Genomic DNA, 22,401 nt, shown 5'->3' with positions numbered 1-22,401 from the left:
GAAGAATAAGTTCTTGTGCCTTGAAGTGTAATTTTAAATTCATGTAAAGTGTCGCTCTGTGAATTCCCACCTATATTCAGCTCCTGTGGGAGATTACCACTTAAGTGACTATACACTGCTCAGGAAGTGTAATCTTTTTCACTTCTTTATGCAGGATATATAATCCTTTCTCTACTGGAAAAGGAAACAATCTGACAAAGCCATTGATGCTTAACAAAATCACATTTATTTCCTTTGGTCTGAACCTATTCTGCAATTTTTAATACAAGATTGTTGGACTCTCATAGGAATATTTGCTAAAAGGAAAGACTAAAGGAGAATATCTTGAGTATGAGTGTGGTGTTACTGGATTAAAAGGTTCGGTTGCTTCTACATGTAGAGTCCAGCACTCCACTTATCACATTAAGAGGAAGAGGGGTGAGGGAATCTCCATCTGAGAATGGCCCCATCGGCGCTGGTGCTGATTAAGGTGCGGTCGTTGGAGCAGACCTTGACGCAGGTGATGCTGCCGCTGTGAGCGATTCCTATGTGGGTTACTGCACCTTCCATGTAGTCCCACACCTTCACCAGCTTGTCATCTCCACCTGTCATGAACAGGTGAAAAACATGTCAGTAACCTGAGAGAAGTTTGAGCGGAGCGTGCATTGTAGTGTCAGAAGAGATGAAAACGAAGGCTCCAACGAAGAGATGAGAACACACTCGACTATATTTGAGAGTAAAAAACACAAAAATAACACAAGAATGCCAGGATCAACACAATGCACAATGCAAGGGTAAAATGATGAGTATCTGTATATTGAGTGCTCATGTACCCAAGAGATTTTGCAGATTAAGACTCATTTATTGTCAGTTGAATTATATATTGAAAGGAAAATCACTAAAAAAGGAGCACAGCAGCAACAATAGAACAAGCAGCAGACAGTGTGATGGACCGTACCTGTCACAAAGTGTTTGCCGTCCTCTGAGATGTGCATGCCATTGATGGCCCCAGACTGCGATCCCTCCAGTTCTCTGATGGCAGATCCGTCATACACGTCCCAGTAGGCAACCTGAGAAAGAAGTTAACACATTTACACCATCATCGGCATTGTTTATGGAAGACTCAGTGTCCAAGAGGGAGGGAGAGTGAGCAAGTATTGTACAAGAAGGCAATCCAGGCACTCCAAAAAACGAAAACAAGCGGCAACGAGGAAGGAAATTTAATAAAAAGCCTTTATTGTAGTGGCTAAATCATTAAAAAAGCCAATATGTTTCGACCACAGTAGGTCTTTGTTGAATGCCCTGACGAAGACCTACAGTGGTCGAAACATGTTGGCTTTTTTAATGATTTAGCCACTACAATAAAGGCTTTTTAATATACAGTATTTCCTTCCTCGTTGCTGCTTGTTTTAGTTTTTTGGAGTGCCTGCATTGCCTTCCTGTCCATCCTGATTTTTCCCCCCATTTTCCAAGAGCACCCAACACGTTTTGCCTTTACGGTTGAATACAGAGCAACCAGTTCTCTCTCTTTCCAAGTATATCGTACACTTATATTGTGGAGTCTCTTTTCTTTCAAGCGGGCATTATAAATAACACATAACCTTCTGATCTTGTTGCTGCAGTTGTTGCTGACAGACCTTTGGCTCACTATACAGATGATGCAGGTGACAGCATCTCGTTGCAGCTGTGCTATTCATTCATTACGTCACCATATACAGAATTATTTCCTATTATGGTAATATGCAACATGTGACCTCAGACCACCTTTACTGCTTTATTATTTGTACTCTGTATGGAAATGAGTAGGTCTATGGTGAGATTCTATCAACCACACGCATACACACACACACCAATTGAAACCATGTTTGCTGATCTAAATGAGATTTAATCATCCCTCGAGCTTTATAGCTGTCAAAGTATCAAGTCTCACAACAGGCAATTGTTAGCCGAAGTTATTTATAGCGCAGGCGGCAGAAACATCACAGTACCACGTGACAACAAGGGTTCTTTTCTTGTTATTTATATGGCCAGTTAAGCACCGTAAATGAAGGGCCGGATGGATTTGATCATTAAAAAATCAGTCTTCTGAATCATCCTGTATGAATGAGTTTCTAATAGAAGATTTAGTGGCTCACCTTCGTGCTGATCTTAGTCCCTATGCGTGTTTAAAAGTCCAGGAGCCATTTCAAAGTTAGTAAGGCTGAACGGATCGCACTTCAAAGTCAATCAAGTGTTAAAAGCACCACACATCAAATATAAAGATCTAATTACTGAAAATCTGCATGCATCCTGACCGTAATGCTACACAGAAGTTCACTACTTGACTAAATTAAATTAAATCCTACGCAGCGTTACAGAGGTTAGCTGGAAAGTTCAGCTGCACGGAATAAGTCCAACATTTATAAGAATAGCCTCTGAGATAGGATTTCATTTCTCTGCACAAGACCATGCCTGTAATGCATTATAGGAGGGGAAATGTAATCTCACACAGACATATCAAATACTGTTGGTTATTATGGAATGAAAGAGGAACAAAAGGCTCAGGGAAAAAAAAAGAAGAATCTTATTTATAGTTTCAGAACTGCAGAGTGATTCTCAAAGCAATAAGCTGCCCTTACAAGCCACAGGAACATTTCTGTGGGGGCCTGCCAAGCACAGTGCAGGATTTCTCTGCTACAGATTGCTGATATTAATATTCCTACAGAATAACTAACAAAACATAATTAAGGAAAACACAGCCATAACCGGAGTGGAAAATGGTTCATTATAAACTCCAAATACAAAGTTCTGAAATGCATCCTTATTTAACATCACAATGTAAGGCTTACAGCTGTGCAGAATATGTAAATTCATTCAGCTGAGGTGTTTCTAATGTACCATGAGAGCAACATCTTAGCAAACAAAGCAGTACCTCTAAAAATACCGCTAATGAGAGATCAAAATAATGTTAATATGTACAACTTTCTGTATACTGTATGACCAAAATTACTGTAACACTCCTTTATCTCCCTCATGTCATCTTCCTCCTTGCCACAGTCACGACCTCTCCTTCCTTCATTATCTCATTTCAGCAGCTTATTAGAGGCTCCCACCTGTGTGAGTTGTCTTGGCCCATCTGTGCTACCTCCACCTCAGCCTGGGAAACTGGCCCATAGCCACAACGTGGACCACCAAGAAATTAATAACATGCAGCAAGCGAGGGCGAGTCTGAAATGCCAGGCCTACTATTGATAACGCTCAAGGTGAGCGTTATCAATAGTAACCAGGAAAGATCCAACTTCACAACCAGAGTACAGTTGCCTCAGCTACAGACAAGATTAGCATCATTAAACCTGCAGTAGGCAGAATGTTTGTGGCATCATTGGGCAAAAATTCCATAATAACACCGGAAGACACAGAGGCACATGATTTTTTTTCAGATTCACCTGTCTCATGCACTATACTGTCCATTAGTTTTATAGAAATGACTTTTTTTAAATCATATTTTACTCCAGTTCTACCTACTGCAGCTTTAAGTCCTTATGCCAATGGATCCTTTAAAAATATGCATTCAAAATGATCCACACAAAATGATAATGTATTGTAGGTTATTTTGTTAATAACATGTTATTCATTATCAACTAATTGCTTCTTTTATGTATGTGAAGTCTTTCAAGAACGTTATCGATTGGACACAATGTAAAAGCGACATTCCCAGTTCATATTGTGCTGCAAGAGTACTATTGCATTTGAATTATGTTAGCCATCAAGGCTACATCCTCCCATTAGCAAAACACAGCAACATTAACTGGACACAATACAATAATAAACCTGCTTTCAACTAGAGATAGCATCAAATTGTCTCCACTAAATGCAGCATCAAAACATGCCTCATCAATACAACCTCTCCTTGACCCTCCGCTCTGGGGCTTTGTCTATTTTTTCTCTTGGCCAATGTCTTACTCTTCACACCTTCTCTCAGTTCTATTGGTTGTCCTTTCTGTGATTTTTCTCATAGTGGCATGCTGGGATGTGATGAAGGGTTGGAGTGAGGAGAGGAGAGAGAGCAGAGCGTTGCTATTTGTTCTCCCAGACAGAGCGCCTGTGTCCTGGGACGAGCAGATGGTGGATCTGGCTGGCACTTGGGCGGCACAGGCACATCCGCAGGAAGGCACGACCGCCACAGCGCTCCCCTCTCTCATCCCTCCCCTTCCCTGAATCCCTCCTTCTCACTCTCTCTCTCTCTCTGCTCACTCAGCACATCCACAGCGCTGTGTTAATCAGCACAACTTGTCCTCACCTCTCAGCATGCAGGGGAGGCAACAACACGGGTCTAGTGCGCGGTCGGGTTCAAGGGGTGTGGATGAAGTGCACAATCAAGGGAAGGAGCATTTCATTCTGCCACTGTGAACTCCTGACCCTATGTAAATAAGTGGTGCTGAGTTAATCAAAATGACTCTGAGTGTTTTTGTCACAGTGACGAGCAGCCAACACAACAGCTTATTTATGTTCAGCTGAGAAACAAATAGCAAGCTTTTCAAACTAATCTATGGACACGCAAGTGTGTGTGTCTTCACTGTGCTCCTCTCTGCTGATCTTACCACAGCGGCAGGCTTTTCTCTCATGCACACAGAGTGGAGATTATAATGACAATAACAGCATAATGAGACATCTAGATTATGGCTGTGTGAGTGCCAGTCTCTTTGCACCCCGAGGGATTTTCAATCATTATAATCATTAAAAAAATTTCCCATGAGGCATGACTGCTGAGTTGGGAATTCTTTGCTAACCCACTCTTACAGGCCAGTGCATAAAACCAACCAAAACAAATCGTATCATACAGATACATGGACACATTTCTGAGACCACAGTGATGGGATATACTGATTGGATAGAAATTAAGGAAATAGTAATAAAAAAACTGCCTTCTGGAATTGCCTTCAAATGTATCCTGTGTACTGTTGCAGAATGTAACTAAGTACTTTTGACTCAAGCACAGTACTTCTGTACAAATTAGAGGTACTTGTACTTTACTTGAGTATTTCCATTTTATGCAACTTTATACTCTACTACATCTCAATTTTGACTCCACTACGTTTGTCTGACAGCTAAAGTTATTTTACAGATTGCAATTTTTCATACCCTTTCTGTTCACTGAAGAACATGTACTGTATATCCAAAGTTGGTGATTGAATTTGAATATTTCTGATAAACTGAAGAAAAACTTTATAAGTTGAGAAAATTCTCCTACTTCTCAAACTAAATTAACTATTTAAAATGATATGTTGCTGAAATACTTTTACTGAAGTAAGGTTTTGAGTGCAAGACTTTAAAACTTGGAGTGGAGTATGTTCACAGTGTGGTATTATGGTGCGTTCAAATGGGGTCGTGTTTACCGTGTTCACAAGAGGGGCCCAAATGAACGCCCTCCTCTTGTGGTATTCAAGACCTCGTAAGTGGAACGTTTCTGAAAGCTCTGAGTTCACGAGTTGTGAGTTGTGAGTTGTGAGTTGTGATTTTGTAATAAGTCTGAGGAAAATGTTGATATTCTAACGGCCTCATATTTTTCCTCTGTCATTATGCCGATCCATTTACTGCATTATGTTACCCACTTGCTAGATTGCTAAATTATTAGCCTCTGTGGCTTCTAGACACTGACAATAACGTTAATATTGCCGTTGCTTAGCAACGGTGTTCTCACGACTTTACCACTTGTACGCCAAGAATATTGTGTACACGACTTCCCATGATGTAAACACAAGTTCACGAGTTTCATTTGAAGGCACCATTAGTACTTTTACTTAAAAGTGTGCAAGATTTAGTGGCATCTAGCGGTGTGGTTGTAGATTGCAACCAACTGAATACCCCTCCACTCACTCCTCCCTTTCCAAGCGTGTCAGAGAACTACAGTGGTCTTCAGGTAACGCCAAATGCCCTCGCTAGAGCCAGTGTTTGGTTTGTCTGATACCACAACAATTCTTAGTTTCAGGTGATTATAATGAAAACATTTCTGCTAATAGATCACCCCAAAATCCTACACACTGGACCTTTAAGTAAAGGATCTGAATACTTCCACCACTGACGGTCCCAAAACACACCTTTCTGTCACTGCCACTGGTAATGATCTGGTACTCCTCTGGGTGGTAGCACACGGTCCGGAACAGGGTGTTGGCAAGCACCATTTGAAGACTCACAAACCGCCTACAGCAGGAAATGCAGAAGATGGAGCAGAAGATGAAAAAAGAGAGAGAGGAGAGAGAAGGCTGACGTTCACCAGTATAGCAGTGGTTTAGAAAAATCACATGTGGTGAAAGTGTTCTCACATCAGGAGCTGCCAAATGCACTTTAATGTGATAAAAACACATTTCATTTTCCAGGCAAACAACTAAACACAAGCCGCGATTCAATATTTGAATCGATTCAAAGCCCTAATAGTTACACGTAAAAAAAACTGTTAACAATTGTGCAGGCTGCAGAACTTCCTCTGTGGACACAAACATGATGTATGTGGCTGGACAGGCTGACATCAGCTTGTTAGTAATAATACAAAAAAGGGAATCTATGCTACTCTTGATGCATACAGTCTGGAAGCCTTTAATCCACACAGACTTGTTCATTGAAGAGGATAGATGGTGAAAAAACACGACCACCGTCAGAGTTTTTAAAGGTTTTATTCTCCTCAAAGGAGAAGCCCCACAGATTAAAGGATTTTAAGATTTCTTCATAAAGAATGCACAGGATTTCTTTTTATTCCTACTGTACCAGCCAGACACCGAGGAACAGCTTCAGCATTTCTCTCTCATTGCAACACAGACCTGAAAGCAGCACTCTCTATTTTCTGTCATTTTCTCTTTGGTGGCTATGTATATCAATAGCAATTATGTATAGTATTTTTTTTTTTTTTTTTTACTGGATAATGTGATTACACACCTTTCCACTTGTTTTTTCAACTAGACTGCTTTCAGCAAAATAGACCTAGTTGAGTTTCAAGAATCCACAAGTTTGTGGGGTAAAAATGAGAATAAATCCTTTACGATTTTTACTACTAAAAGCAAATGTGAGTATTTTATGCACTAACTATATAAGAACAAAGGTATAAAGAGGATACATACTGTATATGTGAGATGTGTGTGTTGTTCTTGTGTGTGGGTGTGCAGGCTACTCACACTATGTCCCAGATGATGCAGGCGCCGTCAGCGCCGGCAGTGAGACACTCTTTGTCGTCACCCTTGATTTTGATACAAGTGACGGTGGCTTTGTGCTCTTTCATGGTCCCGAGCAGCCGATGGCCATGTGGCAGCAGCTCCCAGACATTGACCTGCAACAGGTAAACCCAAACTCATTCAACCTCACAGGAGATCCCTTTTTTTCATCAGACATGACACTTGATTAAAATACTCTCTCGACTTTGTTTCAATGATTTGTGATGCAGTTGCACAACTATGGATACAAAGATCAATGCTTTGAAAAAAGGTCTTCAACAGTATGCCTTTTTTTTCTCTTTAAATCTACCAAACGGTAATCATACTGTATGCCACAGTGCTCAAACACATAAAATGTTGAATTGTATTTGCAGGGTGTGTACAGTATAGAGTGCTGTAAGAATGAGGCCTTAAAACCTGGAAATGAGTTAGCATTTTAGCACTTCTGGCTCACTCGTCTCGAAGTCAATGGGTATTTTGAATGAGTTTTTAGTTAGATGCCTGAAATAAGGTCTGTGGTCAAGACAAGCTTGAGAGATTTTAATCGTTTGTTCTACAGCATAAAATACGTCTGTAAATATCCCACTTGTGAATTTTGAAGCTTTTATGGCTAAATGAGACAAAACATCCTCACGACAAACTCTAGTCCGTCTCTAGGTTAGTGGTGGTGAAGTAAAGTCATGTGACCGTGGTGTAGTTCGTTTATAGCTGTGTAACATTATCTTTTTGCTTCTGGTGATTGCATTTACGCCTCAAAAATCCTATAAGTGGTGTTAATTTGTAGAGATTATCTTGCTGAACAAAACATGTATGTGTTTGCCACAGAGCTTATTTTCTGCAATAGTCCAAAACCCAATGGAAAAATCCCATTGGCTTTTTATTGAGAGAACCCAAGGTGATGCTAACTTCCTGGTTGGCCTACAAAAATAAATCATCCCTGCAGCACTCTATAGTCTTGGATCTGTATAATGGATGTCTAATGGTCATGTGACCATTTGCATGCAAGCATCTTAATTTAAATGCTCCTCAATAATTCACAGCTTCCCATTTTCTAAGAAAAAAATGACAGATTTAAATTTGAAGACTTCTCTTCGGATGAGCATATTTCCACCCTTAAATCAGTTTCATCAGATTGAGGAGGAATTCCACAATAAATAACAGGAATGCACAAACAGCTCCTTTAGAGAAGTCTAGACATAGCTGTGGCACCTGCAAAAAACTAAGCTGCAAAATCATTTAATTTTTAAGCATATGGCTTCTTAATTTAAAAACGTGTACAGAAAACGGTGCGTTGTGCAACCACCTGTTGTTCATTTACTACACATGGTGTCTGCTAGCAGACAGTTGCTGCCAGGAGGAATTAGTGGGCACTGCAATTCTAAAATGCAACATGATCGCGGTGCTTGTGGAGAATTTCAATGTGTTGCCTTGTGTTTTCATCACACTGAACATTATAGTATTTTTTTAAACAATTCTTTGTTAGAGGTTTGTCACTGTTATGTCTACTGACCTGCCCCTCTCCACCTCCACTGACGATCCTCTTGCAGTCTCTGGTGCCAGCGATGGCTGTCACACCCATTTTGTGTGCATTGTGAATGATGAGCATGAGCCGGCCACTTTCTGGCCCAAACACGCGAATCTTACCATCGTTCCATGCTAGAAGAGAGTGAAATGAATTTTGAACATCAAGAAGATTCATTTGATTCAGTGTGTGTGGAGGAAAAAGTGTTGCAGGTGTTGAGGTACGGATATAATTATAACTGAACTATAGCTCATACTAAGAAACAAAAAGTGAATATTCTCTGTAGTAATAAGCTCCAATGTCCTGGTTCCCACCACTGATGATGCTATGTCCGTCCAACATGAAGTCCAGGGAATTGCAGGTCATGTTGGGTACGGTGATGCGCAGCAGCTCTTTGGGCTTGTCTATGTGCCACAGCCTGATGTCCTCCTCAGAGCAGGTTGCAAATAATACGGATGTTCCACTAAAAAAAACAACAACAAAAAGAGGAATATGTGGAATTATAGTTGAGTGAATGTGGGTATGACCATCTGTTATGAAATAGTGCTAATTGAGTTAAAGGCATACCGGTATTAACCTTAGGTTTAACCAAGTATCCATATGATTATGACACGATGAAGTTGGATTCATTAACCAGGTGTTTATACCTGAAACCAATACTGTTTTTCTAAACTCAAACCGACATGAATGAGGCAAGCGTATGTCACCCTCTAGTGAGCACAATGTTGTACTGAAGTCGTGCATTATGAGAGATTAATGGGGTTTAAGCTGACATACAACTATTCACACTAGAGGTTTAGGAATAATCACATGTACTTGTTGCACTAATGGATGACACAGAGCATACTATTTGTCTTGTATTTGTAATACTTTTGGTACAAGAGGAAATCTGTGATTGTGAAGAGCGCAGGGAGCAAACCAGGCGTTATAATATGCTGACTCGCTGATGGAAATACAACTGTTGTTATGGATTTAGAGAACCAGGTCTCTTTCTGCCTATCTAAATATAGTGTTTTGTAGCATGATGGAGTTGTATTTCTCTGAAATTCATTTAGGCTATACAGTATATTTCTTGCCAAATTCAAAAACTGTAAAAGGCCTTTTGCCATGTTATTCTCTTTGGTGGGACTTTGACTCTTTCTCCCTGAACTGTCTGTGTGTGCCACTTACAAAGGTATGGCTACGTCCTTGACAGCACTGCTGTGGCTGGTGGAAATGAGCTCAGCTTGGAAGTTGTCGTAACTGAAGCGGTACATCTGAGCGGCCTCCGTCCCAACATAGAACTGCTGGCCCTCTCCTCTTATAGCGATGGAGGTCACCCCCTTCTCCAGCTGGACACTCCTAATGTGGGAGAAGAGGGAAAAAAGAGCTGACAATGAGCATTGTAAAATAAACACAGTAAAACTCTTTACATTATAGAGGTACCCTAGATCAGTGATGTTTTAACTGCGTACTGTTCTAATGCTTCGAACCTTACACACCATGTATTATTACAAAATGTAAGTATTGTTTAATGGGGGTGATTCAAATGACACAGTTGTTGGACTCACTTAAGACTTTTGAAGTTAGTCCTGGAACACAGATTGAAGGTGCCAGATCCAGAGCCTACAAGCAGGTCCCCAGACCTCAGTATCCTTAGGACATTGACACCCTGCACAGAAAAGGCATGAGCACTGAGACAGTCAAATTCCTAGTTCTTTGATACTGGTAAACATATAGCTAGAAAGACCTGGTGAATATTGCAGAGCTGCCTGCATTAGTTCCAGGAAGTATAAGCTGAAAGCCCCCACACTTGAAAAATAGAATACTTGGGATACTAGTAGGAAAGGACCCACAAACAGGAATGACAAGAAAGTACATAACGATAAAAGAAATAAGTCGCAGATCAAATGAAATACATGACATTACAGGAGCCCTTGCATATATTTCCAGAGTAGCATTCCATCAGGAACATAGTTCAATCAGCTCTTTAAACGCAGCAGGAGTCCTGTCTATTAGGCAGAAAGCGGCTGAAATAACCTTCACAGAGACAAATTAGCGCCGACCTACCAGGCTGTATTTAGCTTTAACTGGACCACAGTCACTCAGAAGCCGCGACTTCAGGTTGATTTTCATTATGTCTCCACTGGTGGTGCCACAGAAAATGAATTCATCGTCCTCTTGGATCTGTGTAATGACATAAACAAGTCAACACTATCTAACATCACTGTGTCTGGTGTACCATGCATATTTGGACAATTGAAAATCACAGAATACCATATTAAATTGCTTGCCATGTTCATAGATTGTTAGCTCCCCAAATGCATCTACTGCCCCTGAGCCACCAATCATTTACTGACTTGTGGCAATAGCAGGGCTGTCAATCGTTTAAAATATTTAATCGCGATTAATCGCATGATTGTCCATGATTAATCGCGATTAATCGCAAATGAATCACACATTTTGTATCTGTTCAAAATGTACCTTAAAGGGAGATTTGTCAAGTATTTAATACTCTTATCAACATGGGAGTGGGCAAATATGTTTGCTTTGTGCAAATGCATGTATATATTTATTACTGGAAATCAATTAACAACACAAAACACTGACAAATATGGAGACTCGTGGGTACCCATAGAACCAATTTTCATTCACATATCTTGAGGTCAGAGGTCAAGGGACCCCTTTGAAAATGGCCACGCCAGTTTTTCCTTGCAAAAATTTAGCGCAAGTTTGGAACGTTATTTAGACTCCTTCCCGACTTGCTAGTATGACATGGTTGGTACCAATGGATTCCTTAGGTTTTTATAGTTTCATGTGAGCCCTGTACAATCTCTGGAAGATTGATTGCGTTAATGCGTTTAATAAATTAGTGGCGTTAAAAGAAATTTGCATTAACGTGTTATTATCGCGTTAACTTTGACAACACTAGGCAATAGTCATTTTGCAAAACTCAGATGGACCTCAAAATGAATGAAAGACTGAATGAAAGACTCTCATGGCCTCTTACCTCTATACATTTCACAGTCCTCTTCAGCTTGCCTAGCTGACACTCTGTGGGCCTGATCTTCCTGTTGGGGAGGTCCAGCTCCCAGACTTGCAATGTTCCGCTGCCCAAAAAAAACCCCACCAATTATATTAAAATACTCAAAGAATAATAAGAATGTGACTAGTTGCAATAGTCTGACACTTGGTTTACAGAATGCCAGTAGACAGTGTTCACTCACCTTCCAGCAGAAACAAAGGTATTGTCGTTTGTGTTTACAAACCGCACCGAGAGGCAGTGACCGGCACTATGCGCGGAAGCTGCGTTCCCACAGATGGCCTGCTTGGTCTCAATATTCCACAACACTATGCTGAAAACACACAGAAAACACCCCATACACACTAAACAAATAGAGAATATGTACAGTTGAGTGAATTTGCATACTGCTAAGGAGTGGATATTCTATTAATTTTTCAGTAAAATAGAGAATTTTCTTCTCCCTTATTTTCACCGAAGTACTGTATTTATCAAGTGTTACAAACTGTGATAATGCACACAGAGAAGTGTCGAAATTTGTATAAAGATGGCCAGTGCAGTAAACTATTCTGAGTGTCACATGATAAAATGTTGTATGCCTTACCCTGGTGAGATTGGTTATCAAATAAAAAGTTTGTGTATGGCAATGGCATTGTGTTTACTCTCATAAAAACCTTGCCATTGAAATCTTGTTGTTACGGTCAGATACTGTAAGTAACATTTAAATCTAGAAAGAGTGCAGAGCGTATCATGAGTTTTTTTTAAACTATTATCCTGCATTTCAGCTGCCTCTTTTTCTCGTTATTTGGGAGGAGGGAGCACAAATTACTCTGGACGGCACCACCCAAAACCTGATGTTTACCTGCCATCATCCTGACCTCCAAGGGACACCAGGTACTTGTCATTGGGAGAGAAGGCCAGTGCCTCTACCTTTGCCTGGTGGAGCTGCAGCTGGGCATAGGTTGTTCGCTGTGCATAGTCCCAGATGATAATCATAGCCTAGGAATATATATATATATATTTTTTAAATTTTATTTATTTTACCTTTATTTTACCAGGTGAAACCCAGTGAGATTTAGAATCTCTTTTTCAAGGGCGACCTGGCCAAGACAGGCAGCAGCACAAAAACACAGTTACAGACAGAAAACACAAAGGGAAACAAACAAATGAAAAAAAAACATAGCCATGTAAATTTAAGAATATTTATGTCTTAAGGAATTGCTTCAAATTCTTTCATTTTGGATTTAACAAGACCAAATTACTGAGTTTCAAGTCCTTCCGCAACATATTCCATGTTTTCTTTTTCCAATTTCCGTACGGGCAGTTGGGACAGAAAGCATAATGAAGTCATGAGTCCATATTCAAAATGTTACATGTGAAAATGACACATTTGTTTTGCCATTCCTTACTATAAATGGATTCAAGCCCACATATGTCTAAAGCAAAATAAAACAATGACTGCTTCCTTATGTGACACATCGAAAGGGGAGACAAATTAAACAGGTAAGTACTAGTATTGGGGATTTAGTTGAGTTAACCATATCAGAAACTTTAGATAAAGAAAATGTATAGCAACATACCTTAAAGCCCATAAAGTTCACCTGTCCAGAAGCAATATATGATCCACTTTTGGACACTGAAATACAGGATACATTGTTTGTGTGCCCATGCAGGAACTCCTGCTTGCCATCTTTGATTCTCTTCAGTATAACTGAGCATCCCAGAGGGTAGATCAGATGCTCTCTGTCCGGATGGACGCTCAGGCCAGAAAACACATGCCCTGATGAGACAAAATGCAGCATACAGCTGTTACACCGAAATCTGTGACAGCAGAGAGCTAGCAGCAGCAACACATAATAGGTCACTATTTCTGATAGCTGTCCTCAGAAAAAGTGACCCCACTGTACCTATCTTTTACTTTTCTTTTACAGTTTTCTGAATATATCTTTAAATAAAAAAAATATTGAAATACATTTATGTTGTTTAACATTTCAGTTTTGTTTGTTTACTGTCACATATTTGCCTCATTTTATATTACAGGTACAGTGGGGTCACAACTGTTTGTGATGAAAAGGAAGATGAGCAGACAGAAATGAGAAGATTCAAGATTCAAGATGTTTATTGCCACACCGGTTATTCAAGTACAATCGTGTGAAATACTTTTTACTGGGAAGCTCCATTAAGAAAACAGTAAGTTAAGTAGCAAAAAATAATAATAAAATAAAAATAATAGTGTATTTACAAATAATATACAGTATAACAATAAAGGAAGTACTTGGTATATGGTAACTATAGAAGCAAAATATATATATATATATATATATGGGAGCAGTAGAGGTTGCATACCATAATATATATATATATATATATATATATATATATGTATATAGAATGTGCAACCTCTCCCAGTTTAAATCCAACCAAGCAGCCTATACTGTAGGGTATTTTTATAAATAGTTTAAGATAGTTAGAAAAACATTTTATCCTTTAAAATAACACACAATGTAGAGTAAATCTACTAACATCACAATAACTGGTGTTTCATGTGTGCTGACTAGCATGCTAGTTTAGTAGTTATAACTACTACATCCAACAAAAGGTTATATAACATTCTTACATTTGCTGCTAGAAAAAATATATTACTACAGTGGATTAGTGATAAGAAACCCTCTGTCCAAGGCTGGCAAAAAGTCATATTTGAGATGGTCCCTTTGGAATATCTCACAAATATTCTACATGCCAAAGTAGATCAGTTCCACAATATTTGGCAGCCCTATCTGCATTATATTGATCTCTCACATTATCTCACAAGGAGTCTCCTGAACATGAACTCATATATCCTGTGACTTCCCTGCACTATGGACTATTTCCTTTGACCTCCTATATATATTTTCTGATCTGAGCTGTACCAGTGTTTGTTTGTTTGTTGTTGATCTGAGCTGTACCAGTGTTTGTTTGTTTGTTGTTGATCTGAGCTGTACCAGTGTTTGTGTGTTTGTTGTTGATCTGAGCTGTACCAGTGTTTGTTTGTTTGTTGTTGATCTGAGCTGTACCAGTGTTTGTTTGTTTGTTGTTGATCTGAGCTGTACCAGTGTTTGTTTGTTTGTTGTTGATCTGAGCTGTACCAGTGTTTGTTTGTTTGTTGTTGATCTGAGCTGTACCAGTGTTTGTTTGTTTGTTGTTGATCTGAGCTGTACCAGTGTTTGTGTGTTTGTTGTTGATCTGAGCTGTACCAGTGTTTGTTTGTTTGTTGTTGATCTGAGCTGTACCAGTGTTTGTTTGTTTGTTGTTGATCTGAGCTGTACCAGTGTTTGTTTGTTTGTTGTTGATCTGAGCTGTACCAGTGTTTGTTTGTTTGTTTGTTGTTGATCTGAGCTGTACCAGTGTTTGTTTGTTTGTTGTTGATCTGAGCTGCACCAGTGTTTGTTTGTTTGTTTGTTGTTGTTGTTTTTTTTATTCTTATTCTTATTGTGTTTGTGAAAATAAGAAAACCAAATAAAAATATTATATAAAAAAAAGAAGCATGCTAGCTCAGCAAGTTGCATTCCTTGAAGTTTGATTTGTGGTAACCATAGTGTTAATGCTAGTTATCTTAAATTAAACCCTGTTAAGTAACTTTAACTGCAGTAAAACTCACCGTTGAATCCAATAACAGCCTCCAGTTCAAGTTGAGGTCCACCCTGAGCTTCAAGAGCCATGGCTGTAAAACTATATATATTATATATTATCTCTTTGTCCTGTAAAGTGTTAAGAAATGCCTACTTTTAACCAAGGAATTCAAATGTTGCCAGAAAAACTACCGTTGTTTTCTCAAACAGGCCTGACACCAAACAAACCGTTACCTAGCAACAGCTGGGAGGTTTCTATTGGCCACTGTCATTGGTCGGTGAAACGTCCGTGTTGCCTTCAAGTGCTTTCGGAAATGTTAAAGGTCCCATATGGTGCTCATTTTCAGGTGCATAGATAGATAGATAGATAGATAGATAGATAGATAGAGATAGATAGATAGATAGATAGATAGATAGATAGATAGATAGATAGATAGATAGATAGATAGAGATAGATAGATAGATAGATAGATAGATAGATAGATAGATAGATAGATAGTAACTTTATTGATCCCAAAGGAAATTCAAGTTTCCAGCATCACAGTTCCATAGTGCAAAACATGTTAGTAAAAAGGCAGTAAAAAAGTTAGTAGTGCAAAGTACAAAATATAAAAATACAAGGAGATGACGAAAATTGTTAAAACTGAATATAGTGCAGGGTAACAGCTGTGATACACGTCTATTAAAAAAGTGAATATAGTGCAGAAGAGACTGTTAAAAATGATTATAGTGCAGGGTAACTCCAGTAGCTTAGTCTATGAAAGTGCAATGTGTGCATTATTATCTGTCCCCCACTCCCCCTCCCTAGAAAGGCGTTGTACAGTTTAATGGCTCGGGGGACATCGGGGTACATGTTTCTAATAGAACATGTTTATGTGCTGTAATGTTAAAAAAAACACATTATTTTCCTCATACTGTCTGCCTGAATAAACCTGTATTCACCCTCTGTCTGAAACACTCAATTTTAGTGCATTTCAATGGAATTGCAACGGAATTGCGTTGCTAGGCAACAGTTTGGGTCCATGTTTACTTACTGTCAGCTGATGTTATTTACATACACTGCAACAGGAAATAAACAGGGACACATTTAGAATGTTTTGCATTTAAAACCGTGTAATGGTCTAAATATTGTATATTTGTGACATCACAAATTGACAGAAATCCTAACGGCTTGTTTCAAACGCACAATTTCTGAATACGGGCTGTGAGTATTTCTCCGTATATTGAGCATTTTGATAGTTTAACTGTATTTATATAGCACTTAAACCTGCTTTATAATATAAAAGACATAAAAAATCACACTTTTTACAATATGGGACCTTTAAACGTTACCTTAAAAGGGCAGTTTCACAAATAATAAATAGGTAAATAGGTATACCTAGGGGAAAATTTAGCGCAAATTAGCTGATGTTAGGGGACAAATCTAGATGGAAAATAGAAGTATTGTTTGGTACACAACAACAGACGTCATCCACAATAATAATAATAATAAAAGAAATTCTCCAACTGCAACATCAGTTATATGAAAAAAACTGTTTATTGGTGGCTATATTTTCTATAATAGCTTTCCAGAGGTTCAACTCACATCCTTGTCAGCACAACTAAAAAAACATTTGAGCACATTAATTGAATATGTATTTAAGAGTGTAGTGGGCCCATTGTGTTGTTACTTTGCAGTGACCTACAGCACAATGTAAGGTATCAGTTTATTGACAGTAAGCTACCACATAATGTAGATAGTATCACAAAGAAAATCAATGGATTACATCACTACACAATATATATGTGATTCATATTAAAGTAAAACTGAAAAAAAACTTTTATAGTCATTTTTATTTTACACAGCTCAAACCAGAGGGAAACTGCTGCTGTTACTCTACAATTCAAACAACCGTTCAACATTTGAGCACTTCTGACCACAATGCCATCCGTGATCTCACAGCAGGTGTTTCACATTAGTGGTGAGAGGTAATATACCTGCATAGAGGATAATGTAACAGCATGTTTCTGTTGTGATTCAGCATGGCATCAACCATTCTGTGAAAGTGTAATTATATAATAAAGAAAATGATATAAGTACAAAAAATGTTTAATTTTTTGGCATTTAATTGTAATTTTGAACCAAATTTAAAAATAAAGTATGATTTAAGAAAATCACTGAGCTACTGGTATGGACTGGACCATGCACAAATCTTGTGCTGGTTAATGTTTGTGTGCCTTCTATGGTACTGTTTAAGTGAGGTAGCAGATTACATCAGATTAAGTTAATCATTATTGGAAAGCAGACATTTATTCAGATTTAGTCAAGACTTCAGTCTGACACGTCTGTTATTCATACAGTTACAGAGACTTCTTCAATATTGTACCTAGTATCCGTTTGGTTGCATGTTAAGTAAGAGTGTCATGTGTTTGTGGCAGGGCAACTCTACTTTGGTTGTGACATATCTTTTGGTTAATAACAAACAGGAATTCATACCATGATATGAGATATTTTGTCCACACTATCTAAAGGCAAGTCCATATCTGTCATAAAGGAAGATGTAAACAGAGCTTCACTACATACAGCAGTGCACTTAAATGGCCAAACGATCTGTCTTCACCCAATTAAGAGAACACAACTTGGATCAATACAAATATTGTAATAAAAAAAGAAGCTAATCTGGAGCAATGTACTGAGAATTTCTAACTGATATTTCGTGGACAAATAAAGCAAGCAGCGAGGTGAATCGTCACAAAGCCTCAAAGTTAGTTCTCAATGTTCTACAAATTACTACAAATTAGTAAATTTTAGCTTGACTGTGGCTCCAGGAAGATAGCTTGACAATGAAATGACCATCTATAAGGATTTCACTTCTATTTTCAACTGCTAGGATTCTCAGAGGGTCCTTCAAAACTTAACTTGTCTTTGGATTTGTCCATAGACATCTGTCTGTGCGCGTGTGTCCTCCGGTGTCTGCTAAGAGAATGGCTCCATGAAAACCTGCGACCGCAGGTGAGGCACAGATAGGGTCTCTCTCCTGTGTGTGTCCGCTGATGTTTCGTCAGTGACTTGTACCGTGTGAACGTTGCCCCACATTCATTGCAAATGTATTTCTCTGACTTAATATGAACATTTTGTTCATGTTCTTTCATGTTGCCCAGCTGCGAGAAGCCTTTACCACACACGGGGCAAAGATGTGGTTTCTCTCCCGAATGGGTCAACCCGTGAATATTCAAATCCTGACGAGAATAAAATCCTTTTGCGCAGACAATGCATTTGTATGGTCTTTCCCCCGTGTGGCTCCTCATGTGTCTTTTAAGTCCTTCCGAGCGGGAGAAGCAGCTCTCGCACAGGGTGCATCTAAAAGGTTTCTCTCCCGTGTGGGAGCGGAAGTGCCGACGGAGCTCCGAGGCCTTGAAGAAACACATCCCGCAGTCTGCGCAGCAGTGAGGTTTTTCCGGCTGCTCCTCGTGCGTCTTTTCGTGTGCTTTGCAGTGACCGGACTCGGAGAATCCTTTTCCGCAGACTGAGCAGGTGAAAGGCTTCTCCCCGGTGTGCATTCGCTTGTGACGGACGAGTTTGTTAAGCTTGCTGAACGTCTTCATGCAGTATGAACACTGATGAGCCACCTTCGGTTTCTTTGAGTGGGTGCGCTTGTGTCTCTCTAACTTTGAAGGCCTGTTGAACACTTTCCCACAGTCAGGACAGGGGTGCTTGTTAGTCCGACTGTGGCAATTCTGGTGTCGGATCAACTTCTCTTGTTGTGTGAAACTCTTGTCACAGTGCTCACACTGATGAAGGGTCTTGGGCTTCCTCGAGTGTACAGGTTTATGCCTCTCCAGCTTTGACGGTCTGTCAAACGCCTTGCCACAGATGGAGCAAGGGTAACACTTGTCTGATATGTTGCTCTCTGACTGTTTGGAGTTCTCGGGCTCAGTGACGTTTGAAGCATCATTGGAATCTGATTCTGAGATCACCTTCACAACGACTTCTCCGGGACCTGAGGAACAATCACATCAAACAATATGATTACAATGATGACTTTTTATCAGTGACTAATATGACATAATGATTAAAATAAACTGAACACAGAGGAAACACAAGTAAGGTGTAGAGATGTCTGTGATGGATTTTAGAAGAAGAGATGAGTCCATTCTGACAAAACACCTTTACAAACTTAACCAAATGGGAATTCAATCTTCTGCAATGTAAGACTTTTATAACGAGTTTCAATCTAGTACTGAATATCAGTTGTGCATCAGATAACTGTTTTTTTCCTTGAGTGTTGACCCAAAAGAAATTGAAAATACAAATAAGCATCAACACTTACTCTCCTCTGACGATTCTGTTTTAGGGACAGATGCAGCGTCTGGGCCCATGACTGCAGCCTAATTACACACAACACAAGAACAGACACAAACAGAGAAATTGGAAAAAATACATAAGTATAGTAGAGCAGTGATTCAGTGTTAAGTCTTTTAAGATATGTATAATATATATAGCCCGACCGATACTGGATTTTTGAGGCTGAAACTAATTTAGGGGTTTGAAAAAAATGTTATAATGATATATTGGCCAATTGCATTTATTTTTCAAACACACAACATAAACAAACAATCTTGATACGAATCCCTACGATTTGTTATTGTCGATTTTTTTTATTTTATTGTGACCAAGATGCACACTGAGCAAGACATTTTACTATTCAATAAATCAACTTGTCAATGCTCTCTGGTGGACAAACTATGTAATAGTGATACTTTCTAAATGACCACAAACCTAGTTTGGCATTTTTGTACTGCAATGTCTTGCTACTTACTGTCCGACTTATACACCGATACGATATATTTGCAGTGAGCTAATATCAGCCGATATATCAGTCTAGCTGTAATTTATAATTAATTGAAAGGGTATAAAAAACAGAGATTACAAGTTGCACACTGAATTACAGATATTTCCTTATGGTGGAATCATATTTTATCTGTTTAGTAGCCATGCAAAATTGTATATTTCACTTGAGAGATCATAACTTATCAAATTAATGTCCAAAGACCTAAAGAGCTGGTGTCATGATGTAGATGTGTAAAATACATGAAAATGTGATGAAAGCAAGAGAAATAACATGTTTAGGTATATTTCAACAAGGTCCTGTTACACTGCAGTATGTTTTGCACGGCTAGGTTCAGTTATTTGGATCAAGTGGTGAGTTTACCATTAACACATAGCTTTGCTAATATTAGACTCTATGCTTACTGCTAGCTAACCACCAGAAATGTGGTGTGCTGGATGATCAGCCAGCCCTATGTGGAAGTTATTTGTTTAATTAATGAGAGGAATATGGAGATCAAACCAGGTATGAGCAGATGCACATGTGTATTCCTGTCACCAGGTGACCAGGGTGGCCTTCTTTAACAGATACCCAGCACCTCTGAAGCAGGGTTAAGCACTCACAAAGGCCCATTGTTGGGTATTTGCATAGCAACATCGCCTGCTGAGATACAGACTATTAATATGATCTACCAAACAGCTATTTATAGTGCTGACTTTTGAGGGATCAGGCTGCACATCAGCAACGTGTTACTTATTCTAGTAGAGGAGGATGGAGGGAATAAGAGACGAAATATAGCTAAAAGATGAAAATGTAATAGTAGAAATGCTCATTCAAAAACACAGTATGGTGTTGATATGGTAAATGTAAATACAGAAGGCATGGCAACAAACGTTACGATCATTTAGCATGACCCAGTGTCATGATAGAGAAAATGTTTAAAGGTTAACACATAAACTATTTCATTGTTTTAAAAAGGAGAGTGGCTTATTGTTTATATGGGAAACACATGCACACACAAAAAAGGGTAACATTTGAGGGATCAGGCTGCACATCAGCAACGTGTTACTTAGAGGAAATTAGAGGAGGATGGAGGGAATAAGAGGAGAAACAACGCTAAACGATGACAATGTAATACTTGAGATTAGAAGAGAGTAGAAATACTGATTTAAAAACACAGTATGGTGTTGATCTGGTAAATGTAAATACAGTAGTTTGCAGGGCTACAAACGTTACAATCATTTAGCATGACCCAGTGTCATGATAGAGACTGTTTAAAGGTTAACACAACTATTTTATTGCTTTAAAGTAGGTGAGTGTCTGTTTGTTTATGTGGGAAACACATGCAGGTTAAAAAAGGGGTAACATTAGCTATTTATATAGCTGACTTTTGAGGGATCAGGCTGCACATCAGCAACGTGTTACTTAGAGAGGAGATTAGAGGAGGATGGAGGGAATAAGAGAAGAAACAACACTAAACGATGACAATGTAATACTAATAATGTAATACTACTTTAAAGTAGATGAGAGTGTCTGTTTGTTTATGTGTGAAACACATGCAGGTAACATTAGCTATTAGCTCACTTAGCTCAAGCTAACGTTGTTGTCGCGTTAGCTAGCATAACAAAGGCGTTATAAGATGCAGCAGGGCATATAAGATTGAGTCCCACCTCTCTAATAATCCTTAAAACCGAAGGCTGTCACATCTTTTCCCCTCGCAGCGTTTTAAATGTAACCTACTTCACATTTAAAGACAACGCTAGCTGCTAGTAGCTGCAGCTCGCTATAGAAGCTGTAGCATTGTGGTGGAGCTGATACTCACACTGGCATGATGCCTTCACATGCCCCTCGTAAATTCGGGGTTCCTCCTTTGCTTTGCTGTGTTTTTGAATCTTATTTATTTTTCTACATAAAAAACTACAAAATGTGACTTGTGGGTTGTGAATGACTTCCAAGAACATTTAATTTCTCCCCTATGGAATAAGTGGGATCAATTATGTACATTATGAATATTTTGGTTGTTAAATTTTAATTTATGTGTATAGACTTTATCTATAAATTGCAGTTGTTATTGATTACTGTTTTATTATACAAATATAAATCAATATTTTTGGGAGGTATATGGTTGAGGAAGAGTTGTGATAAGGGTTGTGTTAAGGGTTGGTTTATTCTACTTTTTAACTCCGGATGGATTTGTGGGTTGTAAATAAACTTGGGATGCTGTTCATATATTTAATTTGGGATGTAAATAAATCTGGGATAGTTTATATATTATATTATAATTCTATTATTCTATGATATA

At 38.8% G+C, this 22,401-nt stretch overlaps 2 protein-coding genes and 1 long non-coding RNA gene across 3 annotated transcripts in view; 1 reads left to right on the top strand and 2 right to left on the bottom strand.

Annotated features, from left to right (window-relative positions):
* LOC119483781 overlaps positions 1-9,846 on the top strand; it is a 29,977-nt gene extending 20,131 nt beyond the window's left edge. Inside the window, exon 6 of the long non-coding RNA XR_005205793.1 lies at positions 9,693-9,846. This is a non-coding gene — a long non-coding RNA (uncharacterized LOC119483781). The remainder of the gene's footprint in view (positions 1-9,692) is intronic.
* Positions 213-15,511, bottom strand: cfap52 (cilia and flagella associated protein 52). The gene is made up of 14 exons (XM_037762216.1): positions 15,321-15,511; positions 13,264-13,463; positions 12,546-12,682; positions 11,889-12,017; positions 11,672-11,771; positions 10,732-10,848; positions 10,233-10,333; positions 9,853-10,023; positions 8,997-9,145; positions 8,671-8,816; positions 7,125-7,276; positions 6,057-6,159; positions 938-1,049; positions 213-584 (listed from the first exon to the last, which is right to left on the bottom strand). The coding sequence occupies exons 1-14, from the start codon at positions 15,379-15,381 to the stop codon at positions 403-405; spliced, it is 1,860 nt and encodes a 619-aa protein (XP_037618144.1). The 5' UTR covers positions 15,382-15,511; the 3' UTR covers positions 213-402.
* A 1,298-nt stretch (positions 15,512-16,809) lies between these two features.
* LOC119483771 (endothelial zinc finger protein induced by tumor necrosis factor alpha-like) lies at positions 16,810-21,921 on the bottom strand. Its single transcript, XM_037762229.1, has 3 exons — positions 21,770-21,921; positions 19,602-19,659; positions 16,810-19,271 (listed from the first exon to the last, which is right to left on the bottom strand). Exons 2-3 carry the CDS (start codon positions 19,648-19,650, stop codon positions 18,151-18,153), a joined length of 1,170 nt encoding a protein of 389 aa, XP_037618157.1. The 5' UTR covers positions 19,651-19,659; positions 21,770-21,921; the 3' UTR covers positions 16,810-18,150.
* Positions 21,922-22,401: the final 480 nt, after the last annotated feature.

This window comes from Sebastes umbrosus, chromosome 3 (genome assembly GCF_015220745.1).
Source record: "Sebastes umbrosus isolate fSebUmb1 chromosome 3, fSebUmb1.pri, whole genome shotgun sequence".
Classification (NCBI taxonomy): Eukaryota; Metazoa; Chordata; class Actinopteri; order Perciformes; family Sebastidae; genus Sebastes; species Sebastes umbrosus.
This window is presented reverse-complemented; position numbering and strand designations above follow the sequence as displayed.